We start from the raw sequence: 17,627 nt of genomic DNA on the forward strand, positions 1-17,627 counted from the left end.
AAAAGAGCAGGATTTTCAAATAATGTAACACTGTACTGCTGTTTTTAAAATGTACTCCCTTTCCTCATGTGTTGTAGCTTCCTTTGACATCTCTTGCTCAAGATAGCAAGCTAGTGTACATCCATCTTCTATGGGACAATATCAACCTCCACCAAGAGCCAGGGGAACCCCTGTATATATCTTGGAGAAATCTCAGTAAGTAAAACAAATGCTACAGAAAACAGAGGGAGAAGAAACTATGGAAATAAACCATTGGTTTACAGTGCCTGAAGTGTACATCAATTTGCAATATTTTTTTAGCATGTGAAGCATCTGCAATCCCTTAGGTACTTCACATAGTCTGGGTATCAAATTAGTTGTGAAAAAAGTTTGATGTGCTCATCATATGTCATACACTAAAGGATGGGAGGAATTGCTGATTGCTCAAGATGTACTAAAATGGCTTCACTTGATTTGAATGTTTCACTGCATTATCTAGTAATAGCTATGCAGGCATGTACAAGAAGGCTGTATTACAAAAAAGTATCTTTGACTTCCGTAAATGAAACATCATCAGTCCCTTTCATAGCTACGTTTGGCACTCCTCTTGACTGTCAAAAGTAAGATCAAAGAAAACCTTGTCTAGCATAAAAACAGGCAGACTGGTTATGAGGACTTAAGGATTTCCTTACTTCTGATCATCAAAAAACCTTTGTTGACCTAAAGTTCTAAATCTATGTTTTAACTAATAAAAAGTATGCTAAAAACTATGCTGCATGCTAATTTTGGTTCTAAGGAATTAAAAGGGGTTTGTTGAAAAATGTCCTAAAAATAAAGAGATTGATCAAAAAATTACAGTCAAGAGCACAGAACAACATGTGTTATTTCCCTCAGATTCCACAAAACGTATTGTTGTAACCGTAATAGATGAAAATCATCTGGTCATGAATGAAGATGCACAAATATATACACATTTATGTAAAGAAAAGGAGCAAAGGGCCTGTTTTATATGTGGAAGAAAAATAGGCCATATAGCAGTGTCAGAAAATATTCTGGAAACGCAAAATTACATTTGTAAAGCATCGTATATGTAAATTTTATAAAAACATCATGTTGATGTGGTGAAGATTACTAGGCTTGGTCTGCAATTCATTTACAAACTATGCACTCACTGCCTAATCTGTAAACTTATTTCTTTGCCAGTACATGGACTTACTGTTCTCTCATGAGTCACTGTCTTTCAGAAAATAATAGTTCAGTGTTATTCTGAATGTGGCATTTAAAGTAATAAATCATGATGGTAAATGTCTTGGTCATTTTCTTTCCTGTTTGATTCAACTATGCGTTATCTATTTCAATATGCATCCCAAAGTTATCAGTTGATTGTAGGTGGCTTTTAAGAAGGGTTTTGATAAGAAAAGTTTCTTTGCTAAGAAAAGTGAGACTTCTATTTTACTTCTTTTTCCTTGTGTAACAATAATCTTCTTGCAGTGAACATAATTTGGAATACAGCAATAAAACCTAACTAACCAACCATCACAGGCAACATCTGATGATGGGTACTCTTCAGTTGCTTGTATTTCTCTGTCATGTGGGACTTCTTGCATGTGGATACTTGATGTATCCTGTAACTGCTGGGTAAAGTTACTTTTGAGTGAAGACTATAAGCAGACAAGGGCCTTCTGTTTTAACAAATTTCTGTAGATTGAGTAGAGGTTCTTCATGTGTATCTCACTTTTGGAAATACTTCTGCTTATTAAAGTGAAAAAAAAAATCTTTACTGCTCTAATAGTCTGTACGGTTACACTTCCCAGATTGTTCTGAAAAGAAACCCTCCACACTGGCAGAAGATCAGCAGGCAACAAACACTTTGTTAGAGAACATCAAACTAAGTATTCAACACAATGATGTTATTAAGCCAATCAACCTCCTCCTACAGAAAGTTAAGCCAAATGTGAAACGACAGAGGTAAAAGCATAATCTCTTCTTAGTTTCTCTCCACTAAAAATTAAATAAGATCAGACTGTATATATTTCATAGTGATAATTTCATAAGGACCTCTGGGCAAGATTCCATTTAATTTGTGTCCACAAAAAAACGTGTATTTTTTTAATGCCTATATTTACAAACAGATGCACTCTATATTCAGATGTATAGTTCATCCAGATCAAATGGATGAATGTGATTCTTTAATAAAAATGGGCATTTTAAAATTACTAAGAAAAATTCAGGTATTAATTACTCAGATTTTGATGTTGCTCCAGATCTAGCAAATTGATAAATACAAGTATACAGCATCCTCTTCCAGTGTGTGGAATATTCTCCCTAATTATATCTTCTGAAATTCTAGCAACCTGGAGTACTGGCTGTGAAAAGTAGATGCAGCATGAGCCACAAAGAGAGGGAGATCTGTAAATAATTCTTGTATGGTGCATTTTGTAACCTGCACTGCAGTTCAGGGAAGGTTTTGTACAAAAGCACAGACTCTGAAGTAAATTACAGCAGATACAAGATGTGTTTGAAGCCTTCATGCTAAGTCATCTTTGTTTCTGTGTTTTGTAGTTACTAAAAAGAAACAGAAACTGATCTGTCTAGAGAAGCATCTTTATGACTTCCACAAGGGGAAAAAATAATATCTGATTATTTAATGATACCTATTTCTGAGAATTGACCATGACATTCTGAAACAAAAAATAAAAGTATGAGTGATCTGAAAGAAACCCAGACATTGCTTCATGTCAGGCAGGAATGAATTAATAATAAATTAAAAAGTTGTGGTTAATTTAATATTTTGTTTGTTAGGTATTTCTATGGCAGAGGATTTTGTAATAAGATATGTAACTACCAGGATTTGGCAATAATATGGCTTTCTGCATCAACTAAAAGAATTCAGGCCTTAGAAAACCTTAAGCTAGTAGTCACATAGATTGGTCACTTTCTTTACAAGCAAGGTTAACAGAACATTTACAGAAAGTACGTAATGGAAGTCTTCAATAATGATTTTGTAAACAGGATTGTTGATGCTTTGGTTAACTCACCCTTTAAAATATTCCCCTAGGAGTTTTTACAGGGAAATCCTTTTCCTGTCTCTTGTATCTCTTGGAAGAGAAAACATTGACATTGGTAAGTAAAAAATACTGTGAAATGCATAGACCCTATGGATATTTTATGTGAAAGCTAATGTATAAAGTTTGTTTCTAAGATTCAGTTGTGTTTTAGTGAAAAGTACTGTGCTGTCAGTCTTCAGGTGCTGCTTTTACATAAACATAATTCAGACGGAACCATTAATTTTGACTTTGTTTGAAACCAGTAATGATCTACTTTAAACAAAGCATATTTGAAGAGCTTGAAATTTAAATTCTTCATATCTGAAAGCTCGTTTCCAGTCTTGACCATCTTTCTCTGACCCACATAATAGACCTATGTTATCCAAACACCTGATTTCCCACCCTCTCCTGATCGTTTCTATCCTGTCTTCTATTTGGTACTACGCAATCAAAGTGACTCCCTTATGAAATGTGATAGGGGAAATACATTGGGAACAGGCAAATGGAACTGTCAAAGTAGCAGTGGGTATCCACTGTGATGTTTCATGGTGCCACACCATCTTATGGAGAGGCTTTTAAGGTCCTCTGAGAAGGTGCATTTTGAAAAAAAAAAACCAGCATCTAGTTAATCTAGATAACTTTGTTACTATAAAAAATTACAAAAAGCATTTTATAGGAATAGTAGTGTGCATTGTACAGTGTTTCTTAAATGACCTCAACTGTGTTTTTTCTGTTTCAGAGGTCTTTGATAGTGAATACAGACTTGCACTTCAAAATCTACCAAAAGAAGTTCTTGAAAAGATGGAGAGAATAGATGATCCACCAAGCAGCAGGGTTGAGTGTTGCAGGAAGTGCTTTGGAGCACCTTTAATATAAAAACAAGGAAGACACACACCAAACTTTGGAGAGACAAAAGCAGAGGTGAACAAACCCAAGAGCATGGTGACATATACACCTTTGAGTCTCAAAAGGTGTTAATAGAGCAATTTGTCAACCAGTTTCATTGAGCTGCAACATATATTCTTCTCATTCATCTCATAGGCACATTGTAAAGTATGTCAAAATGTTTTAAAATTATGAGTTTGTTTCAGTGGTTGATCTGCTTTTCCCTCATATATATTCTTTAATTTCCTCAAAATTCTCCTCCATGATATCATGTTGTTCAAAAAACTGATGACAAAACAGCAGCCTATAGTTGGTGACTTTCTTAAGGGCCACCAATATTGGTGTATTTTAATGAAGTACTTTTCCAGTGCTCAGGTTCTTCAATGCTTCTTTAAAATTACCTTTACCTAGAGAGGGATCCTTTTATTAGCATGTGGTATGGTTTATGAATGTAAATATTTGAAACCTTGGATTGGAAGCTACAAGGCAGTTGCTTTCATCAGCTCACAGTACCTTAAATTGCTACCCTTCTCCTGACTCTTGTCCCAGTCAGTATTCTGATTGCCTTGCTATCCTTTTCAAAATGTGTCCCTACAGCTGTGAGGAAACAGAGACTTACACTCAACTTTCCTGTATTCTCTGATAAACTATAAGATCTATAAACATAGTGGCTGCTTTCTCCAAAGAAGGATAAGCTTCTACAACAAAGCAGCTCAGAAATGGATGGCTTTCTAAAAATCATGTAGGAAGCTCAAATGGTATTAGAATACACACAAGAACTGTCAACAGATACTGCCTGAAAAAAAAATGTTTTATACTATTTGTGTGTGTGCTTAAGAGATGCCTTCCTCAAATTCTTTATCATCCTCTCCCTTGGTTTCCTACTAGCCTGTGGGTTAATTATTTTGCACTGATAGTCCAGATTCACTATTTCAATTAAGATGTATTTATAAAGGTGGTCTTCAAGGTGTATATTATCAGAAATGAAGTGCTGAAGTGTATGATCTGAAAAGATGTATCCATCTTTTGTATTGCTTCTAGTAAATAAGACACTTCCTCACCTCACATATTTAATTGACTACAGTAGTCACACTCTTGGCAAGGAGAACCTGGATACTGGTCAACAGTTTAAGTGTTTCTGTTACTTGAAGAATATGATAAGATTTATTCCAGGTTTTTGCTGAAAGTTAGTGGTATGGCTTTTACAATGGAATAATTCATAGACAAAACAGGTATTTGTAGCATGTAAAAGGAGCATAGCTTAAAATATTAATTGCATCTGGGTATGAATGTATTTGCTTGATACTACTTTTAAAAATTTTCATTCTTCAAAATGATGAGGGATGAAGATCTGTATGGAACAATTTTTTATATGGAACAATAAAACCTTTTTTTTAATGAGGTGAAAACAAGGGAGTTGCACTATTTATGACAAAATATATCTACATCATAGACTGATGCCTTGTATTTTGTCTAAAAGTGCTGATCCTAAGTTAATATGGGGATATTACCTGGACAGATTCTCTCCTGATAAAAACTATTGTGCTTTCTCAACAACTAAAAGCAAGAAAGCATGCAATGATTTTTTTTTTTTTTTTTTTAAGTCTTTATTATTTGGGTTTATGCATAGTTGCTTGATGATATCTGACCTACATCATAATTAGAGAACAGTCCTTGATTCTTCATCTTTTCCTCTCTTCTCCAGTTAGATAATTGACATGGTTTCATCCTTTTAAAATTAAAGTCTAAAGCATTGGTCCAAACAACTTAATATTTCTACAAATCAAAGCCAGCAATTTTTGTCTGTATAACTCTATACATTATTTTTCAGCAGACACAAAGACCATTTTTGAGTGTTAAATGGACAAACCATGTGATTATGTGATGCAACTTGCAAGGAATCAAGTTTTTAATTGCCCTTAAATTCTCCCAGCTTGTTAAATGGCAAGGAAAATCTGTCTCATGAGTACTGTTTTAGATATGTGACATCCAAACAGTTTTAAAACATAGTAAATAACATTATTATGAACTGGTTTCTGTAAACACATCATCTTTATTTCCAAACAATTTTCTCATCTGTTGCTAAAAAATATAGATTAATAAGGTAGTAGTGTTGTAAAGACAGCAAAGCAGATTGTCACAACATCTAGTGTTCATTTTTAAATCTTTCCCACTAAATATACACCAAAGAAACAAAAACAAAACAAAACAAACAAAAACAAACAAAAACAAACAAAACAAACAAACAAACAAAAAAAGCCAGAGGAGAAAAGGAGAGCTGCAGAATTGAACTTGCTTTGATTTGACCTTGCATATTGGCATTTTTGTACACTACAAATTAACTGCCATTCCTGGTGTAGGCACCCAGATTTCAGAGTGGTAGAAGTCCTACACGTAGCTACTTAAAATCTCAAATCTGCATATTGGAATTGATTCTTTAATATAGAATAAAAAAGGAAGACCTTATCCTTTTTATAGGTGTTAAGAGTAGCTAACTAATCAGTTGTTTTTTTAATGTAATCCATAGCTCAGATGAAAAGGGAGATCTCTGAAAACAATTGTTTTCATCTCAAATGCTTTTTTTGGGGAAAAAGTAAGTTTCACAAAATCTGGCCAAAAATAACCAGGGAAAAGTTTCAGAAGTTTTTTGTGAGTGCATTGCAAACACTCTTGTTCTTCTGAGAATTAGGCACTGAAGGCACACTTCCAAAATTTAGTTGACAGGATGAACTTCTTTTGCTACATGGGGATGCCTTAGTTATGTACAAATGCTTCTAACTTGTTTGACACCCAACTCCTAAAAATCCAACTTTATCTGAATCCATAATAATTGCTGATCTGAGCAAAGTGTTGTGAAGGAGGGATGAGGATAAGCTAGATTTTGGTTCTGTTTTTCTGTCAGTGTAAACAAAAGAAGTAGCATTTTGCTCACTTGTGAAACTCTTGCCTCCATATACTCTTCCTAGTATCTCAGCAGCCAATGTTCAGGAGATTATTCTTCTGTGCATATTTTGTAATTCCCATGTACAACCTGAAAAAAACATTTCCAGATCAGCATTAACTTCAAAATATGCAATGTATGCACAAAATGAGGGTGTAAAGCAATCTGATAACAGAAGTGGATGCAAACAATGAATTTCAGGCATGCACAAGAATTTAGAAAGTTTGTATTGGAAGAACAGTTACCAAAGAGAAGCCTCCTTGAATTGTTTCCCTAAGAATGTTGGACTGCAACCAGTTGTGCTAAGATACTCTCTTGTACCTTTCACCCAACTATAAATCAGTTACACACACAGCTTGTATGCTCACATGAGAAGAGCTGGATTTTTTTGTGTGATGAAAACAACAAACAAGGTCTTAAATGTTTAAAATCAGGATTCTTAAGTTACTGGAAGCATCTGTATGTTACTTATAATCATATCCTGTCTTCACATTTTATATAACCCAAGTTTAGACAATATAATTATAATGGAAAATATTTTATTTACTATATGTGTTTCAAACGAAATTAATTTTGCAAGTAACTTAGTCTTATTCCTGGTGGAATTTCACATTGGTTAAGCTCAAGCTACATTGCACTTGTGAATGAGTAATATTCTATTTTAACTGTGAATTAATGGCTTTTTGTATTGCTGCAGCTAAAAGAATATACCTTTCATTGAGTTTACTGCTTTCCTTGAATAACTGCAACATAGGGGATATTTTCAAAATGTATATTAAATTAGATCATAGAAATTATATTTTTAAAACAAATTGTTAAAATGTAAGGAACTGAAGAATCCACTCAGTAGTTTTCTTTTTTAAAACTCTTAATTCAACAATAAAATTATTTTAATGCAGATAACTCCTATTTTATTAACAGTAAGCAGGTAATCTTATTCACATAATTGTATCTTTTCAACAAAAGGGTTCTTTTTTCCTTCAACTAAAAACATCTTAAAATGCATTCTGTATATCAGCTTTTCACTATGGATCTTCTTAAAAACAAACACCCTTTTAACTTGTAAGTGTTGAAAATGAATGGTTGGACTCTAGTTCTGTACTCTCCTGTGCTGTATATCATGATGCATACATGAGAGGATCAGATGGCGTTTTTATTTGTTCTTTCAGTCTGCATCAACCAATGGTGCAAATAAAAGGGATTGTTTGCTGTTGTTTAGAAGCACATTAAACTCCTGTTAGGAGCTTAAAATAAATTGTATTGTAACAAGGATGAAATGATGTAGCGTGAATAAATTATGAATCTATTAAGTGAGCTGGGAAGCTTAATGCAATAAAATTTGCACTGGTTTAGAGACTGTTTTGAACTGTTGAAAAATGGCATACATTTACTGTGCTTTGATTAACAGTTGTTTCTCTGTAATATTTTTGTACATTTGACAAAAATTTGAGTTTAAAAGGGCACTCTATATCCTGAATTCTGTATAGATATTCTAGACTAAGAAACAATTTTTAATGCTGTTCTCAGAATAAAATATATATGCATCCTGTGTAAAAATGTACCATTGTTCAGCCTCTTTCACTGCTGGAATTTACACGACTGACAGGATTTAATCTTGAGTGCAAATTCAGCCTATAGTTGGGCAAAAGCCTTTTGACTGTGGTTTTGGGTAATTATTTCACAGTACCTCAATGGCTTCTGAATGGTGGGAAAGAGCAGAGGCAAGGGAAGAAGGGAAAAAGCATGGGATTCACTTGTGAAGATGTGGCTTCTAGAGAGGATGGCTCTGTGGTGCCTTAAGCAAGCACTGGGCATCAGTAGAGGTAAGAAGAGCTGGAAAACAGGCTCAGTGTGACAGAATCTGTAAAGCTTTTGTTTGTGGGAAAAGCATAGCCCCTGGCTTCCTGAGGACAGCTGGTGGTCTCTGCAGTGTATTTGTGGCTTACTTGGGAGAACCCTTCCCAGGAGTTCTAGTTCCTCAGTGGCTTCGTAATGGGAGCACAGAGTGATGCTTTCACCTGATGCATCCTAACTTGCAAAAACATTGGTGGACCTCTTGACTCCTAACATAGTTGCAGGTTACATGTAATTTCAAGGTTGTTTTTTTTTTTTTTTTTTGTGTGTGTGTGTGTGTGTGTTTTTTTTTTTTTTTTAATTTATTTTTTTAATTTTTATTATTTTTATTATTTTTTTTTAAATTGTTGTTTTTTGTTTGGTTGGTTTTGGTTTTTTGGGGGGCAGGGATAGGAGTGAGGCTGAGATGAAATTTAAGTAGTAGAAATTGCCAGTGCCTCAGGCCTTCACCTCCACACTTGAGTACCTTTCAAACCCCCTCATGTACAGCAGTCACTTCATTTATCTGACAGTAACAATACCATACCCTAAAGTCCTTTCTTGCTGATGAGACTGATATGCATAGCACAGATTGATATCTCGTGGAGAAGATTAATAATAAACCCATATTTATTATTTCCAGACCGATGTTTAGATAAAATACTAAGAATGTTACCCTGTCTTCATATTTCCTACCCTTCATGTGGCCTGTTGAGGGAGGAGACAGAAAGAGGCAGAATGCTGTGCAGGAACAAATGCTTCCATTTGAGGAATCCCCAGAGAAGCATGAACACAGGGTTTGGGTTTGAAGCTGTAGAGAGGAGGGAACTGCTACTTCCTGTGCCAGAATCTGGTGGGAAATTTGAGGAAATCTAATGGTAAAGAAAATAGCAGAAGGTGCTTGCTTAATGAAGCTCTCATCCTTCATGTGTTCAGAGCCATTTTGAGTAGTAGTTCCCTACTGATAGTGATAGTTACTCCTGTCTCTGTAGAGACAAACTTCTACTGTCTACAAAGAAAAGTAAAGGAAGAGTTAACTGACTTGCCAAGCTGGAGAACTTACGGGGTCCACAACTAATCCGAAGTGTCTTGCCTCTGTGTAGGAATAATTGCATGTACCAGTGCAGGCTGAAGAGCAGCTGAGCAGAAAAGACCTCGTGTTCCTTCCTGGTGGGCACCTACTTCACCCTGAGATAGCCCTAAAAATGCTCAGACTTGACCAGCCACTGTCCTGCTTCAGCAGATGTTTGCACATTACTGTTTTCCAAAGTGGCCTGGAGGCGTGTCAGTGGTTCCACTGAGATGTGTGGCAGACAGAAACTGCTGGGAAGAACAGAGGCTCAATTCACCTAGTTAAAAGAGTAGTTCAGATAGATGTTTTGATATTTTTGTTTAGGTTTCCTTAAGATTATTTCCTTTGACATTTTTTCCTCATTCGTGTGTCAGGCTGTCTGAATTCAGACCTTGCTGGTTTAAAATGATTATATATGTCAATGTTATGTGTGTTCTGTTTCCTTGGTTGTAAAGAGATAAAATGGCAACATGTCAGGTTCTGACCAGGGTCCATTACTTGCCCTGAAACTTAGGGTGTCCCTGAGTTTGCAGCCAAGCTTCAGACTTGCAGAAGAACTGCCCTTAAAGAGCAGAAATCCTGCCGAAACTGCTGAAACATTCAAGGAAAGCTGCTGTTTCCAGCATTCATTGTGTTTAATATCACAGATTTTGAAATGGTGTTAAGCTGTTAAAGGACTCCTGCAGCTGCTGGCCTTTTGCTTTTATTGCAGTTTCTACTGTAGCAAAGCCAGAAGTGCACAGGGGCAGAGAAGACATACTCTTACTTCATTAGCCTCTTCCAGGTTGGGGATTTGAGTCATCCGTGACCTAAAGCCATGGTGAAAGTAGGTGACTGGGAAAACTCGGTATGAATTTACCAAAAGCAAATCATGCCAGGGTAAATTGGTAAGTGCTACAGAAAAATAGCATGTCAAGAGAGAGTAGTATTGTTGAGCTGGACCTTGCCAAAGCATTTGATGCTGTATCCTGTAGCCTCCTCCTAGGCAAATGTCAAATACAGACTGCATGGGGGTGGTCTGTGAGATGAGCAGTAATCATCTCACAGGTGATCAATGTGTTTTACTGAGGCTGGCAGCCTGCCACAAGTGGGGCCTCCCAGGGATCAGTAGTGCGATACATATTGAAACATCTCCATGAATGATGTGGAAGATGGGACCAAAAGCACACTCAACCAACACCTTTGGTGTGTCAGTGAACTGACGTCATTTGAGGTGAACATGAATGCAATGAGAGCCATCTTTCACAGACCTAAACAGGCCAGATCAGATGCCTTCCAAGGTCCCTTCAAGCCAGGACTGTTCTTTGAGTCTACAAGTCATGATATGCCTGATTTTTGCCAGAAAGCCTAAGACTGCAGAAGGAAGCAGCAGATGAACTACAGCTCTAGGAAATAAGATAGGAAGAAAAGTGCAGTAAGGATTTTTCTGGTGATAAGGCCATCTATTTCCTGGCTCTGACAAGGCCACACATCCTCAAAACTTGATAAAAATAACCAGGATCCCACTGAGTTTTTTCACACATTAGTACAACTGAATAGTAGTTGCACTGCTTCAGAGAAAGACTTACTCAGCTTATACATACTAGGTCATACAGAACAGCTATACCACACTACTAGTAGTAGCCTGTTCAGAACATTCCTGTTCTTATTCAGGACACACTCACCTTGGTGCTTGTTCACCCCTGTTCAAAGCAACTGGGTACATTTTACTAAGATTAAGAGGCTAGACAGTTATTTCCCTTCCGTGGATCGTAAAATTCTCAGCATTGTGAATTTACCAAGTCCTACTCTCTTACCTACATTTTCTCCATATTAATTTTTGCTGGTTTTTGGAGAGACTAATGTGGAATAAAAAGGGACCTTTTTATTTCATGGAGCTCAGGTTTTACAAGGCCTGTGGATCTTCACTAATAAACTGTAGGCAATGAATATGATCTCCATAAGAAGTACATTGTAAAATGGTACCCTTTTAAAGTTTTATTGAACTAGCCGGCATTATTTAGCTCATGCATAATCACAACTATTAGCCCTCCTAATTTTTTCTGATGGGCTAGTTGTCCTTCAAAGACCCTCACTGAAGCTGTCAAAGACAGGCAAAGGCTTGGTAGCTGCTTTGGCAAAGTCTCTTGGTCCAAGGTTCCACCACACACAAGTACTTCATGGCAAATTCTGTCCTTGTCAGAGATCACTATCCCATTATCCTAATACGAACCTGAAGGTTCATGGACCACAGGTTTAATCCTTCCATGCCCTTAATATACTACCAGCAGGTCTTGTCTTCTGCAACTTTTTTTAGTCCAGATTTTTTATCTGATGCATTAAAATCTGGTTCTAGTCAGGTGGGGCTCTAAATTAGAAGAGCCTTGCCACACACATAGGAGGGATAAAAACCTTCCCAATTTCTTAGGTTGTGATGAAACCTAATTTACAAGAAACAGAACTGATCTCAACAAAAGTAGAAGTGGATCCAAATTGCTGTCTTAAGACAATTTAGCAGCAGACCATTTTAACATCCAACACATGTATTTTTTACTTGGAGTCAAATTCCAATGACCCTCAACCAGTACATACTGAATACATTAAGGCTACTGTAGTTTTTAATTCTTAAGTCAAATCTTTTAAAAGGTGCCTTCTGATACTTGGTACCAATTTTAAGAACAGAATACCTACAGAATCAAGTATCTCGTGTTTGCAGTAACCCAAAACAATTATGAAGAGCAACACCACGGCTCCTTAAGGGAGTACCTACCACTAAAGCTTTTGACTAAGAGCATCATCCAGACGTTCCCACAACTCTGGCAATTTTGTGGACACTTCCCTGGGGAATCTGTTCCAGTGAGTATTTGAACTGCATTTAATTCTGCCAAGAATCAGCTGAAGTTTTCCAGTTTTACCAATGTTATACTCAGTATCAAAAGTGACTCTATCTCCTCATAAGTGAACTGCATCAAGATCACGGTTTGTGGTTCCAGTTTGGTGTCCATGATGCAGTTTATCTGAACTCCTGTTCAAGAAATGGCCAGTAACAACACGCACTACAAAGTCTCATACTGGAAGTCTGTCACCAAAAGATTTATTGGTAATTAAATGTACAATGTCTTTTTAGTATCATGTACAAGATCTTTACTTCTGACTTGATTCAGACTTGGATGTAGAAGCTCTCAAAGAAGAAAGCCGGCGCCTCTTGGCAATCTGCTCCTGGCGTTTCTCCTTGGCTTCCTGAAAGGCACGGAGTATGGAGATGTTACATATCATCAAGCACTTCAAAACATCTACCAAGGAACAAACTAGGGAAAATGCAACTTGAAGGAATGGATTTTGTACGTCAATAGAGCAAAATCATTTCCCTTCTACAGGTCTGCAAGTATCCAAACACTACCTGTGTCTTTGCACAGTAGTTAAGAAACTGATGTAGAATTCGTAACACACCAAAGGTACATCTCTCCGTTTCTATCTGGAAATCATAAAATTCAGGGAGCACTCTGCCAAGTATTTCAACTATCTTGCTTACAGCACTGCTTTAGCAGTCACTGCAGTTTCAAGAGCAAAGGGCAAATGCATGCTAACAAGTACTTTCTTGCCAACTTATCCTCTATCTAGATCAACTGCTGAAACCCATTTCTCCACACAATCACTCAACCACCTGGGCATCTTGAAGTTAAACCATAATTAATTTGAACTAAAATAGCTACAGAAAAAAAAAAAAATCACTGGAGGCCATAACTTTACTTCCTTCAAAAAAGGTTCTCAAATTAGTGGGCCTGGTTAATTTCTCTTGCTTTATGACTGGCAAAACCAGAAAGAAAATATTCAACTGACCAGCTATGTTTATGCTCACATGTGAGCACTTATCTTCAAAATGAGCAGGTACAAAGCAGCTGCAGGCATACAGTCCAGTTTACCAAAACCCTTGTTTCTGGGAGATGAGCTATATTCTATAGAGCTGAGCTAAAATGGCAAACATACCTTCATCCTCTTGGCCAACAGCTTGGCATACTCTGCAGCTTCCTCCTTGTTCTTCTGTGTGCGCTGCTTCTTCAGGGCAATACGCCGGCGCTTGTGCTGCAGCACTCTGGGAGTCACCAGTCGCTGGATCTTGGGAGCCTTGGTTCTGGGTTTCTTGCCTAAAAATCATCACGGATCAGCAGAAGTGGCAGAGCACTTTCCAAAGAGGCCACAGGCCTCATCTTGCCAATTTTAAAGTCTGATTTACTGTTACAGTAACGTTATTTAACATACTACATATTGTAGCAACTATACAGAGTTTAACATCTTTACAGATTTTACAGGAAAAACAATCAATTATCACCAGATACAGCACTAACAATAATCCTGTCTAAACGCCCATGATTTGTTATTAGAAATGAAGTGTGAATTCCTAGCTTCTCAGGAGGTCTGTCTTTATTAACTCCCCCTAGACCTAGATTTTTTAGTAATAAAGGAATTCATTATATAGTTTCCAGAACCAGCTACTGGCTTCCAAGCATTAAAAAAAAATCTACAATTTTACATTGACAAATTTACTATTTGACACTGTTTATCCCAAAAAAAACAGATCTACAGTCCACAATGAGCAAACAAAACATGCAGAATAAAATTTTACTAAGCAATCCTGACAGACTTATACCACCAGTCTGATGTCCACCAGGATCATATTCTTTAATGCAGTTTCCTATGATGTGTTCTCTTCCCCAACGACCTTTCACAGTACCAAGTCTTATCACATTCTTCTAAAAACCCACTTTTTTCCCCTGACCAAAAGCAAAAAAAAACCCCAAATTAAAATATTACACTGCAAGAGAGATGCAGTAAGCAAAGCAGTGCCCTGCCAATAAAGCCTCATTTCAGACTGCCTGCCATAAGCGGGGGGGGCGGGGAAATCTTAGCATCTTCTCTCTATACTGCTTTTCCCCCCACACCACAAATTTTAACAACATTCTACCTTTAGTATTCAACTTTCTTTCTACTTTAGTATTTAACTTTCGTTCATCACCAACTACTTTTGGGTTATTCTTAGAAACACCAGTAAAATTTACTCCAGATTCTACCAAACATCTAAGAACTGTGACAAAACATGGCAGAGAGGGGTGAAGAAAATGAGGCAGCCAAGAAAATTTTTCCCCACAAGTTACAGCTGACAAAACTTAAATATAGGGAGCATCAACTTCCTAGATGCATTGTTAACTGTGCTTTATTTAGTGCAGTACTTAGAGAAACCTGAAGAGCTGTACTATTGGAGTTCTTACCCTCTTTGTTCAGAGGCTTCCTCACAACATACTGGCGAACATCATCTTCCTTAGAGAGGTTGAAGAGCTTGCGGATCCTGCTGGCTCTCTTGGGACCGAGACGACGGGGCACAGTTGTGTCAGTCAGCCCAGGAATGTCTTTCTCACCTTTGGGAATACAAGTTTAAACATGCCAATCACTACACTACAGCACCAGGTTTAGCTGCAAGACTTAAGTTTAAAATACATAAGAATTCAAGGTAGTGCTAGGTAATCTTTGGGGTTCACCTGTCAATAGCACCACCCCTGCTACCCTTGGCTTGCTTTGACATGATCAGGTTGCTGGCAGCAACAAGAAATGGTTCAGTGACCAGTCTTAGCATTACAAGAATGCAATGCAATGCTCAGACTCTTTAAGTCGCATTCTCACACTCTGAAAGTGGGATTACCATTTCCATTCCATACAACTTAATAACCACTACCAAGCAGGCTCCTTCTAGGTGCCTGTATCTACCTATTGGTGGTTTCCTCCACACTCTTACCCTTCTTCACTATGACCAAGTTGAGGACACTGAGGTTGGCATCGACGATGCAGCCGCGGACAGACTTGCGCTTCCTCTCCCCGGTTCTCCTGGGGCGGTAGCAGGAGTGGCCCTTGCTGAGCAGCAGGCGGACACGGCCGTGGGTCAGCACCCCCTGCTTCATGGGGAAGCCCTGCTTGTCGTTCCCACCGCTTATCCGCACCACGTATCCCTACGGAAACGGACACACGTCTCAATTACTCATGTCTTTATTACCTCCAGAAGTCGAGTAGATACCGCAACAGACTGCAGGGAACCACGGGGCAGCATGTCCATGTTCCACACAAGTCACTGCTACTGCCAGTGCCAGCAACTTTAACCAACACCTTTGGAACAGGTCAGCAATTCTACTCAACAAACCGTAAAAAATAACTCTGTATACCAGAATTTACATTCCTAGGAAGTTTTGTTGGAAAGTAACACAGTAGTATCTTTTATGATTATTGTCTAGCTTTCCTGCAATTGTAAACGTAACTAAGGCCAGTTATCTTGACAAACTGGCAATCTGCACAGAACACAGAAATATCTACAGTAGAGATACACAGGATAAAAGAAAAAATGTGCCTTTGACCACCTTTCTCAAATTCAGCTGCACTGTCCATATTACCAATTAATTATTCCAAGACAGGAAAACTCTATCCCCAAAACTCAACATATTTTTCCCTATACATTATCAGCAGTTTAAACAAAGTCAATTTTGAAGCAGTTTTATACTACAGATTTAGCTTGTCCTGAATACCAAGACAGAGCACTCAAATGAAGGGCAGTAAGTTACTGTGAAGGGGAGCAAGAAACTCTAATGACACGGCTTTAAAAACCAAATCCCCCCACCCCTCAGATAAAGTACCGAAAAAGGCTAGCCCAACCAATAAATTCAGTTTATATATAGCAAGAGAAACTTTCCACTTGACTGCCAAACTCACACCATACAAGCGCTACAGTGTGACAACTGCATACTGGAGAAATTTTGTATTTGCAGCTCCTCAAATACAACTCTTATACATCCTTCTGCACTACTTACCTTCCACTCCTCACCAAGGGAATCAGCCAGCACCTCTGTGGCCATTCGCTTTTCATAAAAAGTCCTGAGCTTACGCTCATCATCAACTTCAATGAGCTTTTGGCAGCCAGTAGCCGGGAAAGAGATGTTGAGCTAACAAACAAACAAACGAAACAAAACCGAAAAAAACCTGGTTGAAACATCTACGCGAAGATTAAAAAAAAAAAAAAAAAAAAAATCAAAATTTACCTGATGGTTTGAGCTTGGCATTTCAAAGCTGGAATTCCCCAGCTGCTTACACAAACGCTCACCAGAAAAACCTGTTACCACCACACTGAGAAGCCAAGGCTCTCTAAGGTCTATTTTCGGCCACTCTGGGCTGCGCAAGTCGTTCAGTCGTATAGGAAAGTGACTTTACCGCAGTCAGAGATCCATCACAGAACGCGAGCAGCAGATACCTGTGCTCTCCTCTTCCTACACAGGCCGCACTAGACAGACGCGCAAGGCGCTGAAGGGGAACTCTCCCTGCTGTGCCGGATCACTTGTGCCTCCTCGGGGCCTCTGCAGAGCGCAGCGCTGCCCGAGCGCCCGCCGCACTGCCCCGGGAACAGCGCACACGGCCCCCCCTCCCGGGCCCTACAGCCGACCGCACAGGCCTCTCACCCGCTAAAGTCTTTCGGAGCCGAGCGGCCGCTCCACAAGCCCGGCGCTGCGCAGGCCTGCGGCAGCACAGCCCTGACCGAGGAAGCGGGGCCCACCAGCAATCCACTCCCATCCGCCCCACAGCTGCGCTCCGGCCCCGCCGCCAGGGACCATCAGCCCCCGACGGCGGCTCTACGGGCAGCGCCGGGGCCATTGACAGCGGGGCGGCCCCAGCCCCGCCACCCGAGCGCGGCCCGGACCGGGCGCGGCCTCACCTTCATCCTGCTCGCGCTGGACGCCGCGGGAAAAGGCCGCACTTCCGCCCGCACTTCTTACATACACCCAGGAACTCTCGCGAGAGGAGTGCCGCCCGCGTCCGCGTGACCGGGGCCACCTAATGGCGACGAGGCCTTCACAGCGAG

The 17,627-nt window shown here is 38.9% G+C and overlaps 2 protein-coding genes across 4 annotated transcripts in view; one reads left to right on the forward strand and one right to left on the reverse strand.

Annotated features, from left to right (window-relative positions):
* DENND4C (DENN domain containing 4C) overlaps positions 1-8,411 on the forward strand; it is a 71,703-nt gene extending 63,292 nt beyond the window's left edge. For all 3 annotated transcript variants that reach the window (XM_083883667.1, XM_083883666.1, XM_083883668.1), the window contains 4 exons: positions 78-195; positions 1,794-1,947; positions 3,038-3,102; positions 3,766-8,411. In XM_083883667.1, coding sequence (XP_083739793.1) covers positions 78-195; positions 1,794-1,947; positions 3,038-3,102; positions 3,766-3,902 — 474 coding nt within the window. In that variant the 3' untranslated portion in view covers positions 3,903-8,411. The remainder of the gene's footprint in view (positions 1-77; positions 196-1,793; positions 1,948-3,037; positions 3,103-3,765) is intronic.
* A 4,394-nt stretch (positions 8,412-12,805) lies between these two features.
* On the reverse strand, positions 12,806-17,592 carry RPS6 (ribosomal protein S6). The gene is made up of 6 exons (XM_083883935.1): positions 17,481-17,592; positions 16,585-16,716; positions 15,525-15,735; positions 15,004-15,150; positions 13,724-13,881; positions 12,806-12,976 (listed from the first exon to the last, which is right to left on the reverse strand). The coding sequence occupies exons 1-6, from the start codon at positions 17,484-17,486 to the stop codon at positions 12,881-12,883; spliced, it is 750 nt and encodes a 249-aa protein (XP_083740061.1). The 5' UTR covers positions 17,487-17,592; the 3' UTR covers positions 12,806-12,880.
* Positions 17,593-17,627: the final 35 nt, after the last annotated feature.

Source organism: Zosterops lateralis (genome assembly GCF_965231275.1).
Source record: "Zosterops lateralis genome assembly, chromosome: Z".
NCBI lineage: Eukaryota > Metazoa > Chordata > Aves > Passeriformes > Zosteropidae > Zosterops > Zosterops lateralis.

Coding starts and splice junctions, on each gene's coding strand:
- RPS6 (XM_083883935.1), bottom strand. Junction 15,151..15,524: donor CTTGGTCATAGTGAAGAAGG/GTAAGAGTGTGG, acceptor GTATTCCCAAAG/GTGAGAAAGACATTCCTGGG. Junction 12,977..13,723: donor TGTTGGCCAAGAGGATGAAG/GTATGTTTGCCA, acceptor CGTGCCTTTCAG/GAAGCCAAGGAGAAACGCCA.